Raw genomic sequence first — 12,294 nt, 5'->3', positions numbered from 1 at the left:
ATGTTATTGATGATCCCACGCTCTAATATTTTGGAATTGAATTTGGTACATCATGAAGTTCTAAAAATCACAGAATTTTTATGAATTTAAGGACTTCTAATTTTGACCCTCTGTGGGACTGTAAGTGTACGCTTAACGTGAAATAGCCCGAAAGCAGAGAAGATGTAATATCTTCTCTGCTATTATATGTTGACTCACATTCTGAAATTGCATTCAGGAACTCCCTTTCCTAAGTCCAGCCTTTTGGTTGGTCTTATGCTACCTGCTCATCCCAAGTCTATGAGGGCTACAGGTAGCAGCTGAATACACCCTGTCCAAGGTTATGGTATGTTTGAGCATATGGCATGCTGGATGGTAAATGCAGTGGGCAGTGCACCAGACTTCTTTCTTTCATTGAATGACAGTTTCAGCATTAAGTAAATATTCAAAATATTTTATGAACAGAATAACAATTGCAACATATTGGTGCAGAAAATCACTGTCATTTTATGTTGAGCAAAATGATATTTTATGATAGAATTTATAATAATGTTTCTTGTGTTTCAAATATGCAGTTCCCTACAGTGACAGATCCAGTTACTATTGAAAGAAAGTACTCAGGCATTATCAATGCTGTCCTCATGGATTTCATGCAGGTAAGATTACATAATCTAATGGGAAACATTGCTGATGGAAATTGAATTAACCACACTATAGTCTGTATACGTTCCTCGAGTCAGTAATTTAGATATTGTTTTTTATTGTATCACTAAATGTAATGATGAGAAGTGTATAAAAGTATACATTTTCATGATGCAATTAATCCACCTAGCATAACAGATTCCTGAAAAAATTAATAGTTTTTGAGAAAATCTCAAAATTTCATTTGAATTTACTGACTCGAGGAAGGTATATGGATTATAAATGGATTTTCCCCCAAGGTCACTTGCAGTATAGGGTTAAACTACTGAATATTCATACACTCAAAGGACCAAGTAGCCAATGCGAAAAGATTTAAGAAAAATATGCGGCATGCATTAAAATTGTTTAATTGCATACTGCACGTAGTGCTTTAAAACAAGTGCACATTGCTTATGATTGGATCCCCTTATGTTTGCTTGTATTTTTTGTCATTTTAGTGAATATTTTGTTATAAAATAGCCAAAATTACTGGAATTTGTTCTTGTGTATAAAAGTTGGGGCTCTTACATTCGATAACAATAATGAATAAGCATTTATAATCCATCAACATCTTAGGATGTATGCAATATTTGTCAAATGTTTTTGAACAACAATTGACCTGAATGTTATTTTGGTTCACTATTTGGGACAGCTCTCACTAATATATCTTAAATATTCATTTTTATGGAATAAAGTGTAATATATGAATACTTAGCTTTATTCCATATTAATTAGCATAAATTAGCACACATTTGTTTATATTAGTATATAAAAATGTGACAAAATGTCCTCACATTTCATTTTTGATGACCTCAGTTTGTATGTGAAGTGTTGTTTAATACATACAGCCATACACACATTAACACAACATAGACAAGATGGATAATAATGAACACTCATTTTATTTTGGACAGTGTGTTGAGTCAAAGAATATTTTGTTGTTGAATCATTTTTCAGGGCACACTTAAGTTGGATCCTAAAGAGAGGCTTAGCATTGAGGAGTGTTCCGAGCATAGAGCATTCCATACAGAGAGATTCTTACGCAAAGAGGTGCCAAGACCCAAGTCTGCATTTTCTTTATCTAGTTCCCCCAATAGTCTGGCAGCAACTATTGGCTCACCTCACAGGTAGGTTGCAAACTGATCAAGCACTTAAGTAAATTTACTAATTGATCATTGATATGATGATCATGTTTAGTTCTTTTTATTTCCCTGTAGTTTTTGTATCCTTTTATTATTATATCTTGCATATGTATCAATTAATATACTTGCATTATATTGAGTAGATCAGATCAGGACAAAGTTTGAGAATGATATGTTAGTCGTGTTATACATTCTAGGTTCTTTTATTACTAATCCATTTTGGGTGTTTTTCCCCCATTTTAATCATTTTATTTAGAGAGGATCACAAGGCGCCCAAGACACCCAAGGTTGGTGGTTTTATGGAGTCAAGAGATTGCAGAAATCCAGATGACAATGAGAAACTACCAGATAATACCTCCATACAAGACACAGTGAACAATAACAAACCACAAGGCAAACCACCTGCGCATCTCAAATTCCTCAAATCCAGTAAAATGAAGAAAGCACACAGCTTGCAAGAATCGCCAACTAAAGAAACAAGTCAGGCGCCGTCTGATGGTGCAGATTTACATGGTGTTTCACCTTTGAAAGGAAATGTCGCCAAGATTGCGGAACAGTATGGGGGCAGTCCCAAAAAGACAACAGATTATAATTACAGGGTACAGCAGCAGCAGGTTGTGTGGAATAAGGACACTCAAGCTAGTGAGAAATACAGACTTAGTAGAGGCAGATCAGAGTCTGAACCTTCACATGCAGAAAAAATAGAGGGTGACAGGACTGATGGAAATGTGCACAACTCTGATATGGCTAGTGATGCTAAACAAATTCGAGACTCAAAGCATCATGGTAAACATGTCCCTAAGTATCAAGGGGTTGAAATTGAAAGTGCAATGCATACAAAAGATTTGAAGAAGAGAACTGAGGATGTTCAAATATCAAATGAAAGAGGCAAGAATGTTTTAGAACATTCATCACAAGATAAAGTGAGCATTGTCATACCTCCGTCCAAATATCTTAAAAGCACTGCTGATAAGCATCATGTTGTGAATACTGTGCTTGAACATGAAAATACTACCGACAATGTCAAATATCAATATGAAAAGACCAATGCCAAACCTAGCTTTGTATCAAAGCATGATGGTATGGATGCTATTCCACATGGGACATCCGAAGCACGCTATCCAGCAAGTAGTTTCCCAACTTTTAATGATCATAGAACTCAAGAGACTGACAGATCAAGAGATGCACCAAACATGCAAGACTCAAGGCTGAAATCTAGATCTACTTCAGATGCAAAAGTGGACCAAAGGATACCTTCCCTAACCGTTGATCCTGATCTTCCCGTTATCCCTGGATCTCTCAGTAGACACAGGTTAATGCTGGATGGTGGAAAGCACCCGCTGTCTAGTACGTCTGAGACTCTCAGGTTTGGACCTTTATCTGAGGACAATGTATCATATCAGTCTAGTAGTAGCGGTGTACCAACTCCAAGAGAACTTACCTATGTGATAAGCAGGGAAGAGACTGGAGATGAAAGACAAGATGATGAGAGGCTACAAAAGAGTAATGGAGTTATACCGGTAGCAGCAGAAAGGAGGAGTGTTGTCAAGGTAGGGTACATTATCATTGTTCAAGTTATATGCTACATAAATCATGCTTTTTCCAAACTTTAATGTTGACTTTCAAAAAAATAGAGGAAACTATTTATATCCTTGCACATATCTATGTAGAGGGAATTTGATCATTGGAATAAACAATAAACAAACACCCTTACCCGAAGGCCAGGGTGTGGAGAGTACAGAGTTTATTATCATAATTTGAAATATAAGAATGAGAAAATGTCACTAGAGTAGGTTGTAGTTTTTTCACTACCAATTTGGTGTTAAATGAGTGAATGTTCTTAGTCATCCAGTAGTTTCAAACAGAGTTTTGGAATTAAATCTAATACTGGAACTCACTTTTTGCAACTATTGCTATGTTGCGTCTGGAACCACCAGACTTCATCAGGCAACTGACCCGTTGGACAAGGAGTCACAATGATAGGAGCGGCTAAAAGAAGTATCGACCCGATGGTCCGGTCCCATGCATGAGATAAATTGAGAACGAGGAGTCCCCTTTCTTGTTCATGGCGGTTTGCTCAATGCCACTGAATGTTAGAAAGGGACCCCAAATCGGCTTCTTTATGCCTCTCCTATGCCATTGTTCCTCCTTGTCAAGAATCCGACTTCCTCGTTCTTAATTGAGTGTCAGTGTCCTTTAACACTGGACACTCCAAGTCTGGTGGTTCCAGACGCAACGTCGCAATAGTTGCAAAAAGTAAGTTCCAGTATTAGATTTAATTCCAAAACTCAATTTGGTGTTAAGTATGTAGTGAAAAGCATGCTCTAATCAATTTTGGCTTTTTTTCATGATTATGTTTGCAGCATTCCAATAGTTTCACATCTGCTGATGAATCCAAGAAATTGAAGTCAGCAGTGGGAGACAGGAAGAAGAAAAACCAAGAAGGATCTGTAGCATTCAAAGGAAGGATCTTGTCCAGCAGGCATGAGCCGTCAGAAATGGTAGGTAGCAGCTAGGAGAATACTGGTTATTTTGGGGCCATTGTTAGTGTCACTTGGTTTGCATGTGTATTCTTTATGAGTTTGGGTGTGAATAAAGCTTTGCGATGATTTACCATGAAATTCAGAAATATGCCAGTCTGCAATCAACAAGCACCAGTATCTATAAAAAACATGTTCCCAGACACTTAATTTGACAACGTGCAAAGTATAAACAAATTACAAACAATGAAAAGCTACATATAGGTACTAATATAAACAATTATGGGACTAAACACCGGTTAAATAAAAAACTGAATGAGTGAAATATGTACCAAATCTTTATTACTTGTCCAGAATTTGAGACAATGAGAAAGTAATGAATAAGGAGTTATAACACCAAACAATAGGATTTAAGTCACAACTGTAAAGAAATTGACTGTACATGTTTTATGGCATGAAACTGATAGTAAATTGCTGTAAACCTTTCACGAGGGTGTACTTCCACGATGTTAGCAAGGCACCTCTGAAGCATAGTATGTGTGCTTTACCCATCATACCCATTTTTAATTTCGCCGCCATATGCGCCGTACACGATCATCATGTGCGTTGCGCCATGTCAATGTCAACATCACGGAAGTAGGCTCTGGTCGAAGGTTTACAGCAATTTACTTTAGAACGTTTCTTTAGAATGTTATTCAGCAAAATAACGGAGATATGTGGAATAATTTGAACTGTATTTAAAAGTTCTTATTTATATTTTTTCCGTATTAGTATATAGCCATAGAAGACACATATAATCATTCACTTTTTGTATAATCTTCAGGCTTCAGATGAATCGGCATCTCCTAAATCCAACAGGATCTTGTCATCTGCATCATTCAATCCAGCAGATAGAAATTACCAGAAAACTTACACATTTAGTGAGAAAACCATTAACTTTGGCAACAGCTCAAATGATGGATACAGTGAGAAGAAATACTCTGGCAACTCTACTGGGAATGGCCAATCATGGTGAGTTGATTCAATTCTATATTTTTGTGCTGACCATAAACATGTATCAGGCAGTGCGAATTCAAAATGTTGTCTGCAGTTTAACGTTGCCTTGGCTTTCAATGTTATTCAATTCCATCATAAGCATCTTGGTGAAATCATTAGCTGGCTGGCTGATTGCAGTGGATTGGAAATTTCCCTCAAGACCATTTTGCTGCAGACCTTCCATCACAAATTCATGACTTTGCTCACTTAGAAGTTACATTATCCTTTTAGAGGAAGGATACCTGCAAAAACCCTGTATTAAATTTACTTTCATTGAACCAAATAATCTAATTGCCAGTATACCTGGAAATAGGTTCCATTGGCGACATACATATTGTCTTTGGAACAAAGAGAAAAAGATGTGATAGAATTCCTGTTTCTATGTACAAAAATACCTGTTTTACTTTTAAAGTTGGTTGGTCATTATGGGGTCTATCATTTGGTTGGTGGGTGGGTGGGTCTGTCGGTTGGTCAGTCAGCGGGTGGATGGTTGGGTCGGTGGGTGCCGTGGGTGTTTAGGTGTTTGCCTATCTGTGATTTTCTTGCTAAAAACAATTTTATTACCGTTTATACAGGAAACATAAAGATAACCATCATAGCAACAACACAACAGATGGTCAATGGAGAGATGTACAATCAAGCAGGAAAAAGAAGAAGAAAAAACAGTTACAGGTCAGAATACTTGTCAGCTTTCAAACTTAAGCTTCCAAACTCGCTGAACATAAGATCTTAAAATAGTAGCACTTGTTTGGGTAATTAATGATGTATTTGGTGAAATAACCATATTGATGAAAGGCTGTTAATAAGTGCAAAACTAGCAGGATATCCAGGGCTGTATCTTAAAGTTAAATTGTTAAGTCTCAAAAGCTACTGACCCTATGACAAGTATGCAGCCATGCCACTTAGTACATAAATGTGAGATAAAAAGTCCCAAAATGGGCTAAAAATGCAGAAATTTGGACTTCAATAAATAAGTATTCAGGCAAAAGAAGGAAAAGTGACATCTTTGAGCATATAGATGGCATTTGGATGCTACACACTGATTTGAAATTGCTGCCCCCAGATTGGAAGGTCTTAGAGAAATGTTGCTTGCCCAATAGCAATGTTTCCAGCTACTAGGCAGAGCTGTGGTCAGGCATCACCCTAAAGATTTGCTTTTAATTGCCTTCGAGATAATAACTTGAAAGGTTTTTGTTCTTTTGTTAAGTGGTTTTAAATAAATACATGTATGTATTGTGTGTGCTCTTCTTCTCCTTGCAGATGATATATGGTGGTGAATCCAGTGATAGACTAAATCAGACAAGATCTGTGTATGGTAGCAGTGATTGGAACCATAAACAGCAAAGAGCCTTCAGAAAACTTACTCAGACTCCTACAGCATCAGAAAAGGTACAGTGCCTAGGAACCATAAGTATAATCATATTGTAGGCTGTGTGATGGACGAGAATAGTAGAAGAAAGAGAATCATATCCCAAAAGTTTAGCTTAAGAGAGAAAAATACAATTCGAACAAATAAGTTCATAGGAATATCAATGATGTACACATATCTTAGTCTTTTGTTTTTGAGTTAAGATACAATGTATAGTCATTTTGAGATATCATGTGACTCCAATAGCAATTATGACTATTATGTTTAGCAATTTGACCCAAGTCTTTATGAGTTTGAAAATGATTCTTTAAAATGATGCAAGAGCACAATTTTATGCAAGATTTACAGTCACACAAGTACCATTGTAAATGTGTCCAAGCCTTATGTTAACCTGTCATTGTCTTTTAATTCTTGGCTTGACTAGAAATGTATATTTTCTTGAGGACTGGTGTCAATATTTCCTCTGGAATTAAAATTTCCTCAGGAATTAAAATGGAAAGGATTGTGAATGAAGATTGGTTTTTGGCCTGTTGCAAAATGTATACACATTTATTACTCTTTATTAGCCATTTGAGATACATACTTTTCCAAATATCAACAGTGGAGGCCCATAAAACCTTTACAGTTAAAAGTATTGATGATGGTCTAAAAACTGTGTGATTGCTTAGAGAAGGAACACATCTCAAAGCTTCCCAAAAGTGCTGTCAGTCTTGTTCACTGCAGCAGAATTACAATATACTTGGTGCATTACTTGCACTTGAACCCTGTACATGTAGCAACTGTGTTCAGTTATCATATGATGTTGTTTTGTGTTACAGAGTTTTTATGTGGGAGGTCTACATCATCATCCAAGGGAACCCAAATTACAACCCCTACAGAAACCTCTGCCATCACTTGAGAGTCGATCTACATCAAGTATTCGTAAAAACTCATCACTGCAAGAATCAGAACCAGGCACACCTCATGTCTCACATCATCAACACTCACACTCCGAGCCAGACCCAAGAACTGCTAGCCAATGGCCAGCTAGAACCTTGACCCCTATCCAAGGGGATAATTCATCAATGGATAAACCTGTACCAGAAGAACAAGGCACAATACAACGGATACAACCAGTCAAGAGTGCAGCAAGAACAGGAAGGACACAGCATTTTCATGTTGTCAAAGAAACTGCACTTTGAATGTTTGCATACTGAAATTGCATGTTGCAAGGTTAGATGAGGGCTGGGGGCAATCTGGTATTATGCCACCTTTGACAGGTAAGCTTATGGACTAAATACACCTGTTATAATAGTGTACAGCTTTACTCCTTGATTGTATGATATCACAGGTGGTATAAGACAGGTTTGCCAGCCAGGGTTCCTACCAGTGGGTCGCAAGCTCAAACATGGTGAAGAGACACTTAACGTGGGGCATGCAACACAATTTTAACTTTGGGTTGTGAGTAGTCCAGCTTTCCAGAAATGAAGTCGCGTTGCAAAGATAGTTGGGAATTCTTGGGCTATACTTTGGGTCAGAAGTTAGGTAGTGACGTAGGTGCATATTTCACAGGTTGCAGTTTCAAATGGCAAGTTAATTAGGCAGAGTGTACACGCAAGCACACAAGGGTGGTTTGTCAGCATGCTTACAGCACAGCTGCGAAAAAGCATTGACATCATTACCAAACTTGAGGTGAACCAAAGTCTAGACTAGATAATCCTGTACATAATGAGCAAATATCTAATTTAGTCTACAACTTGTGGTGCAGGAGCACAATGCTAAATACATAAAGGCCCCAAGCCATGTAAGGCTGAGGCCCACAGACTTCCAAAGTAAAGACTTGCAACTAATGGAGTTCCATTAACATTGTGGTCCTGGACCACATAGCATTGTGCTCCTGGACCTTAAGTTGCGAACAGATAATTTCTTGCCACATAATACTGTGGAAAAATCCACTTGAATTGTAATGTTTGGGACCAAATAGTGTACCGCTATCATTTCTTGGCAAAGGCCTGAAATGGAGTGATTATTGGATCTTATAGTTAGAGCATTCAATGGTTTGTGGATGTAGCACTTCACATTGGTGTTATCACAGCAAAGCATTACACAGCAGAAACAAGCACACATGGTAATGGGCTATTCCAGTTGACATCCATACACCCTTATGGAAGACATGACCTTAAACTCCCAAACAGGGGGTGTAGATTTCAAATGGTGTCACACATTCAGGTAACCCCATTTGAAATTCACACTCCCTGTGTAGAAGATTAAGGTCATGTCTTCCATAGGGGTGTATAGATTTTAACATAAGTGCATGGTGATATAATCTAGAGGTGAACTATTTCCTCCATAGGCAACACAAATATGGCATAAATTGAGCCACATGGTGGTGTGGAATAGTTTTCTCTACTGGAGTACTTGAATTCAATCTTTACTGGCTGTGAATTTTTCACTATAACGTATTATGTTCGTCAGTATTTATGCTAAAAATTCATGTGTCGTGATAATTTATACTTAAATTTGGTATATTCAAAGAAAAATAATATAATTTAGGTTTGAGCATTGTGACACAAGTTTTATTAATGCAAATGACCAACTATGAAAGTCTTGCCTACTTATCCCAGAAAGCAGGTCTGTGTTTTCTTCTCTGTACATTGAAAGTATGACAAAGTGAACCATATTGAAATATCTTTAATATTCTTATTGGAGTGAAATGATATGAAGGTTTATTCTAGTACTGTCCAAGGGACACTTGTACTGTAGGTAAAATATCTAATTCTTGATCATGAGAGGCCCCATACCTTCTCCGTGCATTTGTGTCAGGGCACTTTTGTGGAACAACATGATCGCGTGACACAAGACCATGATTGGTCAATCCTCAAAAGATGTACTTGTGTATGGTCTTGCGTAGTGTGCTTGACGCAAATATCTGTGCGTACCCAAGTTGGCTCGCATGATCAAGAATTAGATATTTTGGCAATATTTTTTACCCAAAAAATATGAGACCTTTCTCATAATTAGAACAGTAGTTTCTTCCGTCATTATATTGACCTAACCAAAGACAAGACGTACATGTAGGTATGTATGCTTAGCAGCTTATGTATTAATGTAGCTTATTACCTAAAATGGTATGTCGATTCCTGAAGCAGTTTCTCTGTGGGTCTCTAGCATAACAACATTATAGGAATAATGTTCTTAACTCAATATGGTACAAAAAGTTGAGTGCCATGCAGGTGTGAGTGAAAGTAATAGTTACTTGGTGTAGACATTGGAGAGGCCCTGTTTCTACATAATTGCATAATATTCCCAGTAACAGACAGAGGGTCATGTGGTGTTTGTATTGTAACACATGCATGTAACAGTGGACAATATGATGTTATATATGCTTAAAAAGTACATTTTTTAAGCAGTATTAAACCTGAATCTTGGAAAAGCTCTCAAAATGACACCTTATTTTTTGTGACATGTGCTGCTTGAGTTTCAAAACCATATCCCATTTCTAGCGATAAATTTTCTACACAATTGTGCTCTTTTAAGGTGACTTTTCAAAACATGGACCCATATATTCAGTAAAAAACTACTCCATTCTTGCTGCTTTGGATGATTTTTCCAAACATGGCCCAGGATTTTCTGTGAAAACCCTACCCTCAATTCTAGTAGGGGGGTGTGTTATTTTGCAAATTTCAACTTTTTAATATGAATTGCAGTTCAAAATATGGTATCAACATTGGAAATCAAGAATATGAAAGAATTTTATTCAAAATTATTTCTAACCCCCTGTACATGCCCCTTGAAAATTTTGAAACAAGGTTTCCGAATTCGGCAGGCTTGTGTAGCAGACGACATTAATGGAAGTTGAAATGGCTGTAAACACTTGATTAAAGTGCTTTTCGCTAAAACTATGGATTGTGTATGTGCTCTTCTTGATTAGCTAGTGTGAAATTAGTTCCATATGATGACATTTGAGCAATTTTGGACATTAAGGCCTATAGGTTGGTGTGGTGTAAAAAGTGAGTAGGCCTAGGCATATCTTTGTGATCTTAGATGCAGCAAGTGGAGCTAAAACACTTTAAAATGAAAAGATAGACTTGTCATTACAGATCAAACAGCTCATAGTGAAGGTGTAGAAAGTCTTATTGATGAAAGGCTGGATTCTGGGTTTATGTAGGCCTATGTCTGACCATCTTTTCTAAGTGTAGGCCCTAAGGTCCGTATGCACAAAAGTGGAATTGAGTTCCATCAGGAATGGTCTTTTACTCTTATTTACTTCATAGAGTAGCTAGCAAATTCTAAAGATTTACATGCAAAGTCCAAAAATAAGACAAAATAAATAGCTTAAGAAAATGTAAAGGAAAATGTCCCTTGTCCTGGGACCAGGTCTAACTTTAGACCCGGTCTAACTCATTTGTGCATACGGACCTAAGAGTCTTACCAAGCACATAATTGGGAACAGAATAGGTAGACCCAAATAATACCCAAGAATAACTCTACTCAACTACTGCCTCATCGTCGAGCAGTTTGACTCAACAGGCACTTGGCTGCATACAAAGTTAATAAATCATGGAACAAGGAAAGTCCAGTGAATTGACATCCACATTTCCCAGTGAGCCTAAAGGACAAACGCTTTAATGACTTAACATATAGGATATAACTCTAGCTATCTAGAAGATCTTCAAAAGTAGGCCCGATATAAACACATACTTGCATGCATTGTCAGTGCTTCTGGGATCCGGACTCCCTGCATGAAACCATATAGTCTTACTATACAGGAGCTCTGATTAGTTTACATCATAATTATAGAGCCATATTTTTCACTAACTAAACTTCAACAGTTACAACCTACTCAAAACTGATACCAGTCTTTTATCAACTTTATGATGACTAATTAGCAATGATCCCAAGAACCTTCTTAACATCAACATTCTAGCATTCTCCTTTGTGTCAATGGACAGATTCCAGCAAATCAAGTACATGTATGATAATGACATTTGTGACAGGCCTACTCATTTAAAGTAGCAGAATCTTTCTCATATATGAAGCCACAAAGATAAAGATGATCGATCATGTCTTGTTCCGGTTTCAGAAGCAGAAGGGAGACAGTTTTACCTTTGGGGAATGTGATCTTACAGCTGAGCATGCCATAGGCCTATCTTCCAAGGATCCAGAGAAGCTTGACAAGCCACGGACCGATCCAAAACCTTGCAGCTGTATCTTGAAGATATTCAAGGGACACAAGTCTTTCACTTCTTAAATCAAGTGATGTTGGCAATTAAAAGATCATAGAAAACTGTGTGTGAAATATAATGCGAAAACCTGAACCTCTATTTGAGGAATGTGATGTCTAAGGCAGACTGCGGCTGGATTAACGGATTTTAATGAAGCATTGCACTCTCTTCTAGACAAATAAAAAGTGATAACCTCCAGCTGATAAGCTGTTTATGATATTGTCAACATATTGTATCAAACTCAGCATTTACAATACAAAATAATTATTAAACAGGCTCAAGAATCACAATTTCTTTCAGTTTCTATGATAATCTACTACATTAAGCATGTGCAAGGCTGCGAATTCGGCAACCTTGTTACCAAATCTTCAGGGGCATGTACAGGGGGTTAATCTACTTAAATT

General features: G+C 37.3%; 1 protein-coding gene across 1 annotated transcript in view; it reads left to right on the top strand.

Annotated features, from left to right (window-relative positions):
• Window positions 1–10,316, top strand: part of LOC140161339 (uncharacterized) — a 38,409-nt gene extending 28,093 nt beyond the window's left edge. The window contains exons 11-18 of the mRNA XM_072184823.1: window positions 555–635; window positions 1,618–1,787; window positions 2,059–3,352; window positions 4,166–4,303; window positions 5,106–5,293; window positions 5,893–5,989; window positions 6,578–6,706; window positions 7,505–10,316. Coding sequence (XP_072040924.1) covers window positions 555–635; window positions 1,618–1,787; window positions 2,059–3,352; window positions 4,166–4,303; window positions 5,106–5,293; window positions 5,893–5,989; window positions 6,578–6,706; window positions 7,505–7,867 — 2,460 coding nt within the window. The 3' untranslated portion in view covers window positions 7,868–10,316. The remainder of the gene's footprint in view (window positions 1–554; window positions 636–1,617; window positions 1,788–2,058; window positions 3,353–4,165; window positions 4,304–5,105; window positions 5,294–5,892; window positions 5,990–6,577; window positions 6,707–7,504) is intronic.
• Window positions 10,317–12,294: the final 1,978 nt, after the last annotated feature.

Source organism: Amphiura filiformis, chromosome 9 (genome assembly GCF_039555335.1).
Source record: "Amphiura filiformis chromosome 9, Afil_fr2py, whole genome shotgun sequence".
Lineage (NCBI taxonomy): Eukaryota > Metazoa > Echinodermata > Ophiuroidea > Amphilepidida > Amphiuridae > Amphiura > Amphiura filiformis.
This window is presented reverse-complemented; position numbering and strand designations above follow the sequence as displayed.